This window comes from Heptranchias perlo, unplaced genomic scaffold (assembly GCF_035084215.1).
Source record: "Heptranchias perlo isolate sHepPer1 unplaced genomic scaffold, sHepPer1.hap1 HAP1_SCAFFOLD_489, whole genome shotgun sequence".
In the NCBI taxonomy this organism is placed as follows: domain Eukaryota; kingdom Metazoa; phylum Chordata; class Chondrichthyes; order Hexanchiformes; family Hexanchidae; genus Heptranchias; species Heptranchias perlo.
In genome coordinates, this window is record NW_027139504.1 from 98,478 (window position 1) to 116,899 (window position 18,422).

General features: G+C 53.7%; 1 protein-coding gene across 2 annotated transcripts in view; it reads left to right on the forward strand.

Annotated features, from left to right (window-relative positions):
* Nucleotides 1–683: 683 nt before the first annotated feature.
* The window catches only part of LOC137313850 (myoD family inhibitor-like), a 57,284-nt gene continuing 39,545 nt past the window's right edge, over nt 684–18,422 (forward strand). For both annotated transcript variants that reach the window (XM_067979597.1, XM_067979598.1), the window contains exons 1-3: nt 684–1,225; nt 7,599–7,749; nt 12,959–13,081. In XM_067979597.1, the coding sequence (XP_067835698.1) occupies nt 7,668–7,749; nt 12,959–13,081 (205 nt within the window). In that variant the 5' untranslated portion in view covers nt 684–1,225; nt 7,599–7,667. The remainder of the gene's footprint in view (nt 1,226–7,598; nt 7,750–12,958; nt 13,082–18,422) is intronic.

An 18,422-nucleotide genomic window follows, 5' to 3' on the forward strand; every position in this document is an offset into this window, starting at 1 on the left:
GACGTCTCTCAGCCCTTCACGGCCAATGAAGTAGTGTGGTCCCTGTTGTAACGTCGGGGAGACGATTTGCGCTGGGTAAACACTGGCTTACGACAAGGAGTAGAAAAAAGTTCCTTTAATGTTGACTGGAGTTAAGCCAGCCCATTTAAAAGCGCTCCCTCTCTGTCTATCTCTCTCCCCCTCCCGCCTCTCGCCCTCCAGAATACAAAGCACCAGGACAGCCCCAGACACAAGCTGATCTGAGAGGAGGGTGAGGCTGGCTCAGCGAGAGCTCACCTCCTCCTGCTTCCTTCCCACAGTCTGGATGCTGTCCATGCTGCCTCACTTCAGCTGAACCTGGGCAGGGAGCCTGGTCCAGCTCTAATCTACACAGGCAGGAGAGGGAGAGAGAGAGAGAGAGAGAGAGACAGGGAAAGAGAGATAGAGGGGGATAGAGAGAGAGAGACAGAGAGAGAGAGAGGGGGATAGAGAGAGAGGCAGAGGGGGATAGAGAGAGAGGGAGGGGGACAGAGAGAGAGAGAGAGAGAGAGGGGGACAGAGAGAGAGGCAGAGAGAGACAGGAGAGCGAGGAGGACAGAGAGAGATAAAGAGAGAGAGAGGGGGACAGAGAGGCAGAGAAAGAGAGAGAGGCAGAGAGAGACAGAGAGAGCGACAAAGAGAGATAAAGAGAGAGAGAGGGGGAACAGAGAGACAGAGACAGAGAGAGAGACAGGAGCGACAGAGAGAGACAGGAGGGAGAGGGGGACAGAGAGAGAGAGAGAGAGGGGGACACAGAGACAGAGAGAGAGAGCGACAGAGAGAGACACACAGACAGGAGAGAGACAGAGTGGAAGAGACACACACACACTCAGATAGAGAGAGAGAGAGACACACACACATAGGAGAGAGACAGAGTGGGAGACACACGCAGAGAGAAAGGAGAAAGACAGAGCGAGAGAGAGACCGACAGGGAGAGAGGCAGCAGAGAGACAGAGGGGGACAGAGAGAGAGAGAGAAAGAGAGGCACACACACAGGAGAGAGAGACAGAGAGACAGAGAGAGAGAGACACACACACACACACAAGGGACTAACCATCTCTCCGTTCGTAACTCGCACAGACAAGAAGGCACCGAGCAAAACATTTCTCCGAAGAAAAAGTGAACAGACACAACCAGACAAACCAAAAAAGAAAGGAAGGATTTCTTTTTTCATGTGCACAGAGCTCTGCAGCTCCGGGAGTGAAAGGTGAGGGTATTTGCGGAGAATTTATTTTAAAGAATGTTATTTCGTTCGACAAGCTTTTCATGGCCATTTCCTGGTGTCTGTTTTTATGGAAATGGGAAGCAAGATACAGAACTTGGAGACAGGGACAGGTAGAGAGAGAGAGATAGAGAGAGGGAGAGAGAGAGAGAGAGAGGGAGAGAGAGACAGGGACAGGTAGAGAGAGAGAGATAGAGACAGAGACAGAGAGAGAGATAGAGAGACTGAGAGAGAGACAGAGAGAGGGAGACAGAGAGAGAGAGACTGAGAGAGAGAGAAGGACAGAGAGATAGAGAGAGCGATAGAGAGTTAGAGGCAGAGAGAGATGGAGATAGAGGCAGAGAGAGAGTCAGACAGAGAGAAAGAGACAGAGAGAGAGACAGACAAAGAGAGGGAGAGACTGAGAGAGACTGAGAGGGAGAGACAGAGAGAGAGAGAGACAGAGAGGGAGAGAGAGAGAGACTGAGGGACAGAGAGGGAGAGACAGAGACAGTGACAGAGAGAGACAGAGAGATTCAGAGAGACTGAGAGAGAGAGAGAGACAGAGAGGGGGAGAGATAGAGAGGGAGAGAGAGAGAGAGTAACAGAGAGGGGGAGAGAGAGAGAGGGGAGAGAGGGAGTAACAGAGAGGGGGGAGAGAGAGAGAGGGAGTAACATAGAGGGGGAGAGAGAGAGAGAGAGGGAGTAACAGAGAGGGGGAGAGAGAGAGAGGGGAGAGAGGGAGTAACAGAGAGGGGGGGAGAGAGAGAGGGAGTAACAGAGAGGGGGAGAGAGAGAGAGGGGAGAGAGGGAGTAACAGAGAGGGGGAGAGAGAGAGGGAGTAACAGAGAGGGGGAGAGAGAGAGAGGGGAGAGAGGGAGTAACAGAGAGGGGGAGAGAGAGAGAGGTGAATTGTCCGTGGCATTTTCCATGTGGTTTTCCTGCTGCTGAAACAATTAAATTCTTTGCATGATGACATCGGATGTATTTTACTTTGAACATTTGCAAAGTTGGCAAACCTGGAATGAAACTTCCCCTGGGGAATGCTACACACAGACCACAGAATATATATTGGCACGGCTTTAACAGCATCTGGGAGGAATGCTTCTTCAGCGAGCTGCAAATTCTCATTAAAAGGTTCAATGATTTGACTGTTTGGTTATCAGGTGGGGTGGGGTCCACAGACCTGGGGGAGAGGGTGGGGGGCAGTCCGTAAGGGAATTTGTGAGACCCTTTGGGGTTCAACCTGTCCAGGGCAGGGCAGATAGAAGCTACAGATCACACAGAGGGAGAGATATTAAAAGGGGGTCCCCGGGGAGTGTGTCAGTATTTACAGGGGGTCCCCGGGGAGTGTGTCAGTATTTACAGGGGGTCCCCGGGAGTGTGTCAGTATTTACAGGGGGTCCCCGGGAGTGTGTCAGTATTTACAGGGGGTCCCCGGGGAGTGTGTCAGTATTTACAGGGGGTCCCCGGGGAGTGTGTCAGTATTTACAGGGGGTCCCCGGGGAGTGTGTCGGTATTTACAGGGGGTCCCCGGGGAGTGTGTCAGTATTTACAGGGGGTCCCCGGGGAATGTGTCAGTATTTACAGGGGGTCCCCGGGGAGTGTGCCAGTATTTACAGGGGGTCCCCGGGGAGTGTGTCAGTATTTACAGGGGGTCCCCGGGAGTGTGTCAGTATTTACAGGGGGTCCCCGGGAGTGTGTCAGTATTTACAGGGGGTCCCCGGGAGTGTGTCAGTATTTGCGCAGAGTATTAACATGCAGGAAGGTTTGAAAGGCAATCTATTAAGGACAAAAGACCATCAGAAGGAAAATATCTGCATTTAATTCACGATATCAGTGATGGCCCAGAACGATGCTGGGCTGACTCAGAGCGGTGTCTGAGAAACTCCAGACATGAACCAAATTGAAAACTGGTGCCACCGAAGGAGACCGATTTTCCTGTTGTGTGTGTTTCAACTAATCCCACTGCCCCACTCTCTCCCCATAGCCCTGTATCAATCCCCAAACTAATCCCACTGCCCCACTCTCTCCCCATAGCCCTGTATCAATCCCCAAACTAATCCCACTGCCCCACTCTCTCCCCATAGCCCTGTATCAATCCCCAAACTAATCCCACTGCCCCACTCTCTCCCCATAGCCCTGTATCAATCCCCAAACTAATCCCACTGCCCCGCTCTCTCCCCATAGCCCTGTATCAATCCCCAAACTAATCCCACTGCCCCACTCTCTCCCCATAGCCCTGTATCAATCCCCAAACTAATCCCACTGCCCCACTCTCTCCCCATAGCCCTGTATCAATCCCCAAACTAATCCCACTGCCCCGCTCTCTCCCCATAGCCCTGTATCAATCCCCAAACTAATCCCACTGCCCCACTCTCTCCCCATAGTCCTGTATCAATCCCCAAACTAATCCCACTGCCCCGCTCTCTCCCCATAGCCCTGTATCAATCCCCAAACTAATCCCACTGCCCTGCTCTCTCCCCATAGCCCTGTATCAATCCCCAAACTAATCCCACTCTCCCCCTCTCTTTTACCTGCCCTGGGAGTGTTTGATGGGACAGTGTAGAGGGAGCTTTACTCTGTATCTAACCCTGTACCTGCCCTGGGAGTGTTTGATGGGACAGTGTAGAGGGAACTTTACTCTGTATCTAACCCTGTACCTGCCCTGGGAGTGTTTGATGGAACAGTGTAGAGGGAGCTTTACTCTGTATCTAACCCTGTGCCTGCCCTGGGAGTGTTTGACGGGACAGTGTAGAGGGAGCTTTACTCTGTATCTAACCCTGTACCTGCCCTGGGAGTGTTTGATGGGACAGTGTAGAGGGAGCTTTACTCTGTATCTAACCCTGTACCTGCCCTGGGAGTGTTTGATGGGACAGTGTAGAGGGAGCTTTACTCTGTATCTAACCCTGTACCTGCCCTGGGAGTGTTTGATGGGACAGTGTAGAGGGAGCTTTACTCTGTATCTAACCCTGTACCAGCCCTGGGAGTGTTTGATGGGACAGTGTAGAGGGAGCTTTACTCTGTATCTAACCCTGTACCTGCCCTGGGAGTGTTTGATGGGACAGTGTAGAGGGAGCTTTACTCTGTATCTAACCCTGTACCTGCCCTGGGAGTGTTTGATGGGACAGTGTAGAGGGAGCTTCACTCTGTATCTCACCCTGTACCTGCCCTGGGAGTGTTTGATGGGACAGTGTAGAGGGAGCTTCACTCTGTATCTAACCCTGTACCAGCCCTGGGAGTGTTTGATGGGACAGTGTAGAGGGAGCTTTACTCTGTATCTAACCCTGTACCTGCCCTGGGAGTGTTTGATGGGACAGTGTAGAGGGAGCTTCACTCTGTATCTAACCCTGTACCAGCCCTGGGAGTGTTTGATGGGACAGTGTAGAGGGAGCTTCACTCTGTATCTAACCCTGTACCAGCCCTGGGAGTGTTTGATGGGACAGTGTAGAGGGAGCTTTACTCTGTATCTAACCCTGTACCTGCCCTGGGAGTGTTTGATGGGACAGTGTAGAGGGAGCTTTACTCTGTATCTAACCCTGTTCCTGCCCTGGGAGTGTTTGATGGGACAGTGTAGAGGGAGCTTTACTCTGTATCTAACCCTGTACCAGCCCTGGGAGTGTTTGATGGGACAGTGTGGAGACTGGGGATGATGTGTTGTTTTATAATAATGGGGAGATTATCGGCAAAGTGTAACTGAGCAGGTGTCATGGAAAAAATGTGACAGCGAGAGTGTGACCAGAAACGTTGGATGGAGAAAGTTTGACGGAAAACTATGACGGAGGGGGCGTGACGGGGAAGGCGTGACGGGGAAGGCGTGATGGGGATGGTTTGACGGAGGGGGCGTGACGGGGAAGGCGTGAATGGGATGGTGTGACGGAGGGGGCGTGACGGGGAAGGCGTGACGGGGAAGGCGTGATGGGGATGGTGTGACGGGGAAGGCGTGACGGGGAAGGCGTGACGGGGAAGGTTTGACGGAGAAGGCGTGACGGAGAAAGCGTGACGGAGAAAGCGTGATGGGGAAGGTGTGACGGAGAAGGCGTGACGGAGAAGGCGTGACGGAGATGGCGTGACGGGGAAGGCGTGACACAGAAGGCGTGACGGGGAAGGTGTGACGGAGAAGGCGAGACGGAGAAAGCGTGATGGGGAATACGTGACAGAGGAGGCGTGACCGGGACGGTGTGATGGAGAAGGCATGACGGAGAAGGCGTGACGGGTAAGGCGTGACCGAGGAGGTGTGATGGGGAAGGTGTGACGGAGTAGGCGTGACGGAGACGGCGTGACGGAGAAGGCGTGACGGAGCAGGCGTCACGGGGAAGGCGTGACGGAGATGGCGTGACGGAGAAGGCATGACGGAGGAGGTGTGACGGAGATGGTGTGAAGGGGAAGGCGTGATGGGGAAGGCGTGATGGGGAAGGCGTGACGGGGAAGGCGTGACGGGGAAGGCGTGACGGAGAACGTGTGATGGAGGAGGCGTGACGGGGAAGCCGTGATGGAGAACGTGTGATGGAGGAGGCGTGACGGAGATGGTGTGAAGGGGAAGGCGTGATGGGGAAGGCGTGACGGGGAAGGCGTGACGGGGAAGGTGTGACGGAGGAGGCATGACGGAGAAGGCGTGACAGAGAAAATGTGACAGGGAAGCCGTGATGGAGGAGGCGTGACAGAGAAGGCATGACGGGGAAGGTGTGACGGAAGAGGCGTTACGGAGACGGTGTGACGGAGAAGGCGTGACCGAGGCGGCGTGATGGAGATGTGTGACGGAGACGGTGTGACGGGGAAGGTGTGACCGAGGCGGCGTGATGGAGATGTGTGACGGAGACGGTGTGACGGGGAAGGTGTGATGGAGCAGGCGTGACGGAGCAGGCGTGACGGAGCAGGCGTGACGGAGAAGGCGTGACGGAGACGGCGTGACGGGGAAGGTGTGACGGAGAAGGCGAGACGGAGAAAGCGTGATGGGGAATATGTGACAGAGGAGGCGTGACCGGGACGGTGTGATGGAGAAGGCGTGACGGAGAAGGCATGACGGAGAAAGCGTGACGGAAGAGGCATGACGGAGAAGGCGTGACGGGTAAGGCATGACCGAGGAGGTGTGACGGGGAAGGTGTGACGGAGAAGGTGTGACGGAGACGGCGTGACGGGTAAGGCATGACCGAGGAGGTGTGACGGGGAAGGTGTGACGGAGAAGGCGTGACGGAGACGGCGTGACGGAGAAAGCGTGACGGAGAAGGCATGACGGAGCAGGCGTGACGGGGAAGGCGTGACGGAGACGGCGTGACGGAGGAGGCATGACGGGGAAGTCATGACGGAGAAGGTGTGACGGGGAAGGCATGACGGCGAAGGCATGACGGGGAAGGCGTGACGGAGAAGGTGTGACGGGGAAGGCGTGACAGAGATGGTGTGAAGGAGATGGTGTGAAGGGGAAGGTGTGATGGGGAAGGCGTGACGGGGAAGGTGTGACGGAGGAGGCGTGACGGAGACGGCGTGACGGAGACAGCGTGACGGAGACGGTGTGACGGAGAAGGCGTGACGGAGATGGTGTGACAGAGCAGGCGTGAAGGAGATGGTGTGATGGAGAAAGCGTGACGGAGACGGTGTGACGGGGAAGGTGTGACCGAGGCGGCGTGATGGAGATGTGTGACGGAGACGGTGTGACGGGGAAGGTGTGACGGAGAAGGCGTGACGGAGCAGGCGTGACGGAGACGGTGTGACAGAGAAGGCGTGAAGGAGACGGTGTGACGGAGAAAGCGTGACGGAGACGGTGTGACGGAGAAGGCGTGACGGAGAAGGCGTGACGGAGACGGCGTGACGGAGACGGCGTGACGGGGAAGGTGTGACGGAGATGGCGTGACAGGGAAGGTGTGACGGAGATGGTGTGACGGGGAAGGTGTGACGGAGACGGTGGGACGGGGAAGGCGTGACGGGGAAGGCGTGACGGAGAATGCGTGTCCGAGAAGGCGTGATGGGGAAGGCGTGACGGAGAAGGTGTGACGGAGAATACGTGACGGGGAAGGTGTGACGGAGAATACGTGACGGAGAAAGCGTGACGGAGAAGGTGTGACGGGGAAGGCGTGACGGAGAATACGTGACGGGGAAGGCGTGAGGGGGAAGGCGTGACGGAGACGGCGTGACGGAGGAGGTATAAAATGGAGGGGCCTGAGGCTGTGGAAAGAAAGTCAGAGTTGCCAATCCTGGGCTCCCAGTGTGCCTCGAAAGTAATAAAATAATGTTAACGCTCCTGGGAATATTCAGCCAGGGGAGGGAGAGAGACGGTTGGCATGGTTACTGGAGGCGAAAGGAAATACACAAGTGGATCGTCAGTGAAAGATGCGGTCCTTTTACGGACCGTCCTGGATCTCCCGCTCCCTCTTTCTGTTCACAGGGCGCTGGCTGTTCCACTCGGCTGCTCCGCTGGGCTGATTCCCTTCCACGTCCATTAAGCAGCCCCCAGATGTCGGAGCTTGAGATCGGCCTCGTCCTCTCCCCGGGACTGAAATCCCAACCCGACTCTGAGGGGGACGGCGCGCGCGATGGTGAGTGTCGTCTTGGCGCCTTCTTCTCTGCAATGGCAAAACCTGGTCGGCGGCAGATGCAGAATCCCAATGGATCCCGAGCTAGGGCGACTTCCAGGATAACAGCTCGAGCAGACAAGGCGAGGGAGGGGTGGGGGGAGAGGGCAAAGGAAGTTGGGGGGAGTGGACTGAAGGTTCGAAGATTTCTTCAACTCTCCCCCTCACTCCCCGTCCCCTTTAATATCCCACCCAGTCTAATCCCACTCTCCCCCTCACTCCCCGTCCCCTTTAATATCCCACCCAGTCTAATCCCACTCTCCCCCCTCACTCCCCGTCCCCTTTAATATCCCACCCAGTCGAATCCCACTCTCCCCCTCACTCCCCGTCCCCTTTAATATCCCACCCAGTCTAATCCCACTCTACCCCTCACTCCACGTCCCCTTTAATATCCCACCCAGCCTAATCCCACTCTCCCCCTCACTCCCCGTCCCCTTTAATATCCCACCCAGTGTAATCCCACTCTCCCCCTCACTCCCCGTCCCCTTTAATATCCCACCCAGTCTAATCCCACTCTCCTGTTCACTCCCCATACCCTTTACTATCCCACCCAGTCTAATCCCTCTCTCCCTCTCACTCCCCGTACCCTTTAATATCCCACCCAGTCGAATCCCACTCTCCCCCTCACTCCCCGTCCCCTTTAATATCCCACCCAGTCTAATCCCACTCTCCCCCTCACTCCCCGTCCCCTTTAATATCCCACCCAGCCTAATCCCACTCTCCCCCTCACTCCCCGTCCCCTTTAATATCCCACCCAGTCTAATCCCACTCTCCCCCTCACTCCCCGTCCCCTTTAATATCCCACCCAGCCTAATCCCACTCTCCCCCTCACTCCCCGTCCCCTTTAATATCCCACCCAGTCTAATCCCACTCTCCCCCTCACGCCCCGTCCCCTTTAATATCCCACCCAGTCTAATCCCACTCTCCCCCTCACGCCCCGTCCCCTTTAATATCCCACCCAGTCTAATCCCACTCTCCCCCTCACTCCCCGTCCCCTTTAATATCCCACCCAGTCTAATCCCACTCTCCCCCTCACTCCCCGTCCCCTTTAATATCCCACCCAGCCTAATCCCACTCTCCCCCTCACTCCCCGTCCCCTTTAATATCCCACCCAGTCTAATCCCACTCTCCCCCCTCACTCCCCGTACCCTTTAATATCCCACCCAGTCTAATCCCACTCTCCCCCTCACTCCCCGTCCCCTTTAATATCCCACCCAGTCTAATCCCACTCTCCCCCTCACTCCCCGTACCCTTTAATATCCCACCCAGCCTAATCCCACTCTCCCCCTCACTCCCCGTCCCCTTTAATATCCCACCCAGTCTAATCCCACTCTCCCCCTCACTCCCCGTACCCTTTAATATCCCACCCAGCCTAATCCCACTCTCCCCCCTCACTCCCCGTACCCTTTAATATCCCACCCAGTCTAATCCCACTCTCCCCCTCACTCCCCGTCCCCTTTAATATCCCACCCAGTCCAATCCCACTCTCCCCCTCACTCCACGTCCCCTTTAATATCCCACCCAGTCTAATCCCACTCTCCCCCTCACTCCCCGTCCCCTTTAATATCCCACCCAGTCTAATCCCACTCTCCCCCTCACTCCCCGTACCCTTTAATATCCCACCCAGTCTAATCCCACTCTCCCCCTCACTCCCCGTCCCCTTTAATATCCCACCCAGTCTAATCCCACTCTCCCCCTCACTCCCCGTCCCCTTTAATATCCCACCCAGTCCAATCCCACTCTCCCCCTCACTCCCCGTCCCCTTTAATATCCCACCCAGTCCAATCCCACTCTCTCCCTCACTCCCCGTCCCCTTTAATATCCCACCCAGTCTAATCCCACTCTCCCCCCTCACTCCCCGTCCCCTTTAATATCCCACCCAGTCTAATCCCACTCTCCCCCTCACTCCCCGTCCCCTTTAATATCCCACCCAGTCTAATCCCACTCTCCCCCTCACTCCCCGTCCCCTTTAATATCCCACCCAGTCTAATCCCACTCTCCCCCTCACTCCCCGTCCCCTTTAATATCCCACCCAGTCTAATCCCACTCTCCCCCTCACTCCCCGTCCCCTTTAATATCCCACCCAGTCTAATCCCACTCTCTCCCTCACTCCCCGTCCCCTTTAATATCCCACCCAGTCTAATCCCACTCTCCCCCCTCACTCCCCGTCCCCTTTAATATCCCACCCAGTCTAATCCCACTCTCCCCCTCACTCCCCGTCCCCTTTAATATCCCACCCAGTCTAATCCCACTCTCCCCCTCACTCCCCGTCCCCTTTAATATCCCACCCAGTCTAATCCCACTCTCCCCCTCACTCCCCGTCCCCTTTAATATCCCACCCAGTCTAATCCCACTCTCCCCCTCACTCCCCGTCCCCTTTAATATCCCACCCAGTCTAATCCCACTCTCCCCCTCACTCCCCGTCCCCTTTAATATCCCACCCAGTCTAATCCCACTCTCCCCCTCACTCCCCGTCCCCTTTAATATCCCACCCAGTCTAATCCCACTCTCCCCCTCACTCCCCGTCCCCTTTAATATCCCACCCAGTCTAATCCCACTCTCCCCCTCACTCCCCGTCCCCTTTAATATCCCACCCAGTCTAATCCCACTCTCCCCCTCACTCCCCGTCCCCTTTAATATCCCACCCAGTCTAATCCCACTCTCCCCCTCGCTCCCCTTCCCCTTTAATATCCCACCCAGTCTAATCCCACTCTCCCCCTCACTCCCCGTACGCTTTAATATCCCACCCAGTCTAATCCCACTCTCCCCCCTCACTCCCCGTACCCTTTAATATCCCACCCAGTCTAATCCCACTCTCCCCCTCGCTCCCCGTCCCCTTTAATATCCCACCCAGTCTAATCCCACTCTCCCCCTCACTCCCCGTCCCCTTTAATATCCCACCCAGTCTAATCCCACTCTCTCCCCTCACTCCCCGTACCCTTTAATATCCCACCCAGTCTAATCCCACTCTCTCCCTCACTCCCCGTCCCCTTTAATATCCCACCCAGTCTAATCCCACTCTCTCCCTCACTCCCCGTACCCTTTAATATCCCACCCAGTCTAATCCCACTCTCCCCCTCACTCCCCGTCCCCTTTAATATCCCACCCAGTCTAATCCCACTCTCCCGCTCACTCCCCGTCCCCTTTAATATCCCACCCAGTCTAATCCCACTCTCCCCCTCACTCCCCGTCCCCTTTAATATCCCACCCAGTCTAATCCCACTCTCCCCCTCACTCCCCGTACGCTTTAATATCCCACCCAGTCTAATCCCACTCTCCCCCCTCACTCCCCGTCCCCTTTAATATCCCACCCAGTCTAATCCCACTCTCCCCCTCACTCCCCGTCCCCTTTAATATCCCACCCAGTCTAATCCCACTCTCCCCCTCACTCCCCGTCCCCTTTAATATCCCACCCAGTCTAATCCCACTCTCCCGCTCACTCCCCGTACCCTTTAATATCCCACCCAGTCTAATCCCACTCTCCCCCTCACTCCCCGTCCCCTTTAATATCCCACCCAGTCTAATCCCACTCTCCCCCTCACTCCCCGTCCCCTTTAATATCCCACCCAGTCTAATCCCACTCTCCCCCTCACTCCCCGTCCCCTTTAATATCCCACCCAGTCTAATCCCACTCTCCCCCTCGCTCCCCTTCCCCTTTAATATCCCACCCAGTCTAATCCCACTCTCCCCCTCGCTCCCCGTACCCTTTAATATCCCACCCAGCCTAATCCCACTCTCCCCCTCACTCCCCGTACCCTTTAATATCCCACCCAGTCTAATCCCACTCTCCCCCCTCACTCCCCGTCCCCTTTAATATCCCACCCAGTCTAATCCCACTCTCCCCTCACTCCCCGTACCCTTTAATATCCCACCCAGTCTAATCCCACTCTCCCCCTCACTCCCCGTACCCTTTAATATCCCACCCAGTCTAATCCCACTCTCCCCCTCACTCCCCGTCCCCTTTAATATCCCACCCAGTCTAATCCCACTCTCCCCTCACTCCACGTACCCTTTAATATCCCACCCAGTCTAATCCCACTCTCCCCCTCACTCCCCGTCCCCTTTAATATCCCACCCAGTCTAATCCCACTCTCCCCTCACTCCACGTACCCTTTAATATCCCACCCAGTCTAATCCCACTCTCCCCCTCACTCCCCGTACCCTTTAATATCCCACCCAGCCTAATCCCACTCTCCCCCTCACTCCCCGTCCCCTTTAATATCCCACCCAGTCTAATCCCACTCTCCCCCTCACTCCCCGTCCCCTTTAATATCCCACCCAGTCTAATCCCACTCTCCCCCTCGCTCCCCTTCCCCTTTAATATCCCACCCAGTCTAATCCCACTCTCCCCCTCGCTCCCCGTACCCTTTAATATCCCACCCAGTCTAATCCCACTCTCCCCTCACTCCCCGTCCCCTTTAATATCCCACCCAGTCTAATCCCACTCTCCCCTCACTCCACGTACCTTTATTATCTGCAAATAATCCATAGAGTTACATCGAGGAACAGGCCATTCAGCCCAACTGGTCTCTGCTGGATATTCTGCTCCACATGATCCAATTTGGGATACAGTATCTGAGTAATTTGAGACGTGATATGTGGGAGGTGTAGGAGGTTCGGGAGGAACAAAGTGACTTTTTAAAAAACAAATCATTCATTCTCGGGATGCGGGCATCGCTGGCAAGGCTGGCATTTATCGCTCGTTCCCTAGCTGCTCCTTGAGAAGGTGGCGGTGAGCCGCCTTCTTGAACCACTGCACCTGGAGTATTGTGTACAATTTTGGTCTCCTTACCTAAGAAAGGATAGACTTGCCACAGAGGGAGTGCAACAAAGGTTCACCAGATTCCTGAGATGGCGGGATTGTTGCATGAGGAGAGATTAAGTAAATCCGACAAAATTTCACACCGAGCCACATCTGGACATATTAGGACAGGTGACCAAAAGCTTGGTCAAAGAGGGAGGTTTTAAGGAGCGTCTTAAAGGAGGAGAGAGAGAGGCGGAGAGGTTTAGGGAGGGAATTCCAGAGCTCAGGGCCGAGGCAGCTGAAGGCACGGCCGCCAATGGCGGAGCGATGGGAATCGGGGGATGCGATTTGCCCTATCCGTTAGGGGAACCGAGAATTACAAGGAACCTGTTGATTTGCTCTCCGTTCTCTCCTCTCTTTCCCCAAAAGACAGGGGCGGAGATGGCCACCCATCCAACAGACAGCGCTCCCTCGCCGGAGACGAGTTCAGCACCAACGAGAGTTCTCGGCTGCTCCCGAGTCAAGAAGGACAAACTTCGGTGACACAGCTAGGTAAAAGTACAGCCCCCCTTGCTCCCCCGTCCCCGTCCTGCATTCTTGCAACCATCCGGGCCCCCTTTCCGAGAGTAAATCTCCCCTGGGATCGTCCCGCTCTGTGTGGGTTTGAGGAGTCAAGGACTGAAGACCCCTCACCCAGGTTACCTCAACTCTGACAGTGGGCGTCAGGCTGGGGAATTCCACCACGTGGGGCTTCGCAGCTGAGCCGGACGATTTGCGAGAGAGAGAGAGAATGTGTGAAAGAGATAGAGAATGTGTGAAAGAGAGAGAGAGAATGTGTGAAAGAGAGAGAGAGGGATAAGAATGTGTGAAAGAGAGAGAGATAGAGGATATGTGAAAGAGAGAGAGAGAGAGAACGTGTGAAAGAGAGAGAGATAGAGAGAGAATGTGTGAAAGAGAGAGAGAGAATGTGTGAAAGAGAGAGAGAGAATGTGTGAAAGAGACAGAGAGAGAGAATGTGTGAAAAAGAGAGAGAATGTGTGAAAGAGAGAGAGAATGTGTGAAAGAGAGAGAGAGAGAATGTGTGAAAGAGAGAGAGAGAGAATGGGTGAAAGAGAGAGAGAGAATGTGTGAAAGAGAGAGAGATAGAGAATGTGTGAAAGAGAGAGAGAGAGATAGAGAATGTGTGAAAGAGAGTGAGAGAGAGAATGTGTGAAAGAGAGAGAGAGAGATAATGTGTGAAAGAGAGAGAGAGTGAATGTGTGAAAGAGAGAGAGAGAGAGAGAGAATGTGTGAAAGAGAGAGAGAGAGAATGTGTGAAAGAGAGAGAGAGAGAGAATGTGTGAAAGATAGACAGAGGATATGTGAAAGAGAGAGAGAGAGAGATAGAGAATGTGTAAAAGAGAGACAGAGAGAGATAGAATGTGTTAAAGAGAGAGAGAGAATGTGTGAAAGAGAGAGAGAGATAGAGAATGTGTAAAAGAGAGACAGAGAGAGAGATAGAATGTGTGAAAGAGAGAGAGAGAAATAGCGAGGCCGGCATTTATTGCCCATCCCTAATTGCCCCTTGAGAAGGTGGTGGTGAGCCGCCTTCTTGAACCGCTGCAGTCCGTGTGGTGACGGTTCTCCCACAGTGCTGTTTGGGAGGGAGTTCCATGATTTTGACCCAGCGACGATGAAGGAACGGCCGATATATTTCCAAGTCGGGATGGTGTGTGACTTGGAGGGGAACGTGCAGGTGGTGTTGTTCCCATGTACCTGCTGCTCTTGTCCTTCTAGGTGGTAGAGGTCGTGGGTTTGGGAGGTGCTGTCGAAGAAGCCTTGGCGAGTTGCTGCAGTGCATCCTGTGGATGGTACACACTGCAGCCACAGTGCGCCGGTGGTGAAGGGAGTGAATGTTTAGGGTGGTGGATGGGGTGCCAATCAAGCGGGCTGCTTTGTCCTGGACGGTGTCGAGCTTCTTGAGTGTTGTTGGAGCTGCACTCATCCAGGCAAGTGGAGAGTATTCCATCACACTCCTGACTTGTGCCTTGTAGATGGTGGAAAGGCTTTGGGGAGTCAGGAGGTGAGTCACTCGCCGCAGAACACCCAGCCTCTGACCTGCTCTTGTAGCCACAGTATTTATGTGGCTGGTCCAGTTAAGTTTCTGGTCAATGGTGACCCCCAGGATGTTGATGGTGGGGGATTCGGCGATGGTAATGCCGTTGAATGTCAAGGGGAGGTGGTTAGACTCTCTCTTGTTGGAGATGGTCATTGCCTGGCACTTGTCTGGCGCGAATGTTACTTGCCACTTATGAGCCCAAGCCTGGATGTTGTCCAGGTCTTGCTGCATGCAGGCACGGACTGCTTCATTATCTGAGGGGTTGCGAATGGAACTGAACACTGTGCAATCATCAGCGAACATCCCCATTTCTGACCTTATGATGGAGGGAAGGTCATTGATGAAGCAGCTGAAGATGGTTGGGCCTAGGACACTGCCCTGAGGAACTCCTGCAGCAATGTCCTGGGGCTGAGATGATTGGTCTTCAACAACCACTACCATCTTCCTTTGTGCTAGGTATGACTCCAGCCACTGGAGAGTTTTCCCCGATTCCCATTGACTTCAATTTTACTCGGGCTCCTTGGTGCCACACTCGGTCAAATGCTGCCTTGATGTCAAGGGCAGTCACTCTCGCCTCACCTCTGGAATTCAGCTCTTTTGTGAAAGAGAGGCAGAGAGAGATAGAGAATGTGTGAAAGAGATAGAGAGAGACAGAGAGAAAGATACAGAGCTCTTGTGGCTACAAGAGCAGGTCAGAGGCTGGGTATTCTGCAGCGAGTGACTCACCTCCTGACTCTCCAAAGCCTTTCCACCATCTACAAGGCACAAGTCAGGAGTGTGATGGAATACTCTCCACTTGCCTGGATGAGTGCAGCTCCAACAACACTCAAGAAGCTCGACACCGTCCAGGACAAAGCAGCCCGCTTGATTGGCACCCCATCCACCACCCTAAACATTCACTCCCTTCACCACCGGCGCACTGTGGCTGCAGTGTGTACCATCCACAGGATGCACTGCAGCAACTCGCCAAGGCTTCTTCGACAGCACCTCCCAAACCCGCGACCTCTACCACCTAGAAGGACAAGAGCAGCAGGCACATGGGAACAACACCACCTGCACGTTCCCCTCCAAGTCACACACCATCCCGACTTGGAAATATATCGGCCGTTCCTTCATCGTCACTGGGTCAAAATCCTGGAACTCCCTTCCTAACAGCACTGTGGGAGAACCTTCACCACACGGACTGCAGCGGTTCAAGAAGGCGGCTCACCACCACCTTCTCAAGGGGCAATTAGGGATGGGCAATAAATGCCGGCCTCGCCAGCGACGCCCACATCCCATGAACAAATAAAAAAAAAGAGAATGTGTGAAAGAGAGAGAGAGAGAGATAGAGAATGTGTGAAAGAGAGAGAGAGATAGAGAGAATTTGTGAAAGAGAGAGAGAGAGAGAATGTGAGAGAGAGAGATAGAAAATGTGTGTGAGAGAGAGAAAGTGTGAAAGAGAGAGAGAGATAGAGAATGTGTAAGAGAGAGAGAGAATGTGTAAGAGAGAGAGAGAGAATGTGTAAAAGAGAGAGAGAGAATGTGTAAAAGAGAGAGAGATAGAGACTGTGTGAAAGAGAGAGATAGAGAATGTGTGAAAGAGAGAGAGAGAGAGAATGTGTGAAAGAGAGAGATAGAGAATGTGTGAAAGAGGGAGAGAGAGAGAATGTGTGAAAGAGAGAGAGAGAGAGAGAGAGAATGTGTGAAAGAGAGAGAGAGAGAATGTGTGAAAGAGAGAGAGAATGTGTGAAAGAGAGAGAGAGAGAGAATGTGTGAAAGAGAGAGAGAGAGATAGAATGTGTGAAAGAGAGACAAAGAGAGAATGTGTGAAAGAGAGAGAGAATGTGTGAAAGAGAGAGAGAGAGAGAATGTGTGAAAGAGAGAGAGAATGTGTGAAAGAGAGAGAGAGAGAGAATGTGTGAAAGAGAGAGAGAGAGAGAGAATGTGTGAAAGAGGGAGAGGAGGGTGTGTGAGAGACACTGAGACAGAGACGATTCCATGTGTGAGAGGGAAACAGGAAATCAGTGAGAAAGAGAAACCAGGGAGAGTGTGTGAGAGAGAGAGGGAGAGGGAGAATCAGTCAGAGCCTTCAGTCCGGGCTTTAAGGAAGATTGATGCTAAATGGACGAGTGCTGGCAGTCAGCCTCTGTCTGTCTCTTCCGTTCCATTAAGCCTGACATGCAGAGGTTGGGAGGGGAAGGAATTGCCAGACGGGGCTGTGACCAGATCAATCAGCACTGAGTGCAGGAAGACGGACTTCCAATTAAACTGCACCTTATCCTGTCGAAACCTTTCACATCCCGCAAAGTACATTGGAACACAATCACTGCTGGTTTGGTGACCGAGTCACACAGCAAGATCCCAGTGCAAGGAATCACAAGGCGAACCCATTTTATTTTTGGGGTGAGTGTTGGTCGAGGGATAAATATCGGCCCCAGGACCCCGGGGAGAACTCTTCCTCCCTCTGCTCTTCTTCCAATAGCGGCCATGGGATCTTTTACGTCCCGTCTGAGAGGGCAGACGGGGGCCTCGGTTTAACGTCTCATCCCGAAAGACGGCCCCTCCGACAGGGCGGCGCTCCCTCAGTACCGGCAACAGGGGAGTGTCGGGGCACTCACTGTAACACTCTGATATATCCCACACCCCTCACTGTAACACTCTGATATATCCCACACCCCTCACTGTAACACTCTGATATATCCCACACCCCTCACTGTAACACTCTGATATACCCCACACCCCTCACTGTAACACTCTGATATATCCCACACCCCTCACTGTAACACTCTGATATATCCCACACCCCTCACTGGAACACACTGATATACCCCACACCCCTCACTGTAACACTCTGATATATCCCACACCCCTCACTGTAACACTCTGATATACCCCACACCCCTCACTGTAACACTCTGATATATCCCACACCCCTCACTGTAACACTCTGATATACCCCACACCCCTCACTGTAACACTCTGATATATCCCACACCCCTCACTGTAACACTCTGATATATCCCACACCCCTCACTGTAACACACTGATATATCCCACACCCCTCACTGTAACACTCTGATATATCCCACACCCCCTCACTGTAACACTCTGATATACCCCACACCCCTCACTGTAACACTCTGATATATCCCACACCCCTCACTGTAACACTCTGATATATCCCACACCCCTCACTGTATCACTGTGATATACCCCACACCCCTCACTGTAACACTCTGATATATCCCACACCCCTCACTGTAACACTCTGATATATCCCACACCCCTCACTGTAACACTCTGATATACCCCACACCCCTCACTGTAACACTCTGATATACCCCACACCCCTCACTGTAACACTCTGATATATCCCACACCCCTCACTGTAACACTCTGATATATCCCACACCCCTCACTGTAACACTCTGATATACCCCACACCCCTCACTGTAACACTCTGATATATCCCACACCCCTCACTGTAACACTCTGATATATCCCACACCCCTCACTGTAACACTCTGATATATCCCACAGCCCTCACTGTAACACTCTGATATATCCCACACCCCTCACTGTAACACTCTGATATATCCCACACCCCTCACTGTAACACTCTGATATATCCCACACCCCTCACTGTAACACTCTGATATATCCCACACCCCTCACTGTAACACTCTGATATACCCCACACCCCTCACTGTAACACTCTGATATATCCCACACCCCTCACTGTAACACTCTGATATACCCCACACCCCTCACTGTAACACTCTGATATATCCCACACCCCTCACTGTAACACTC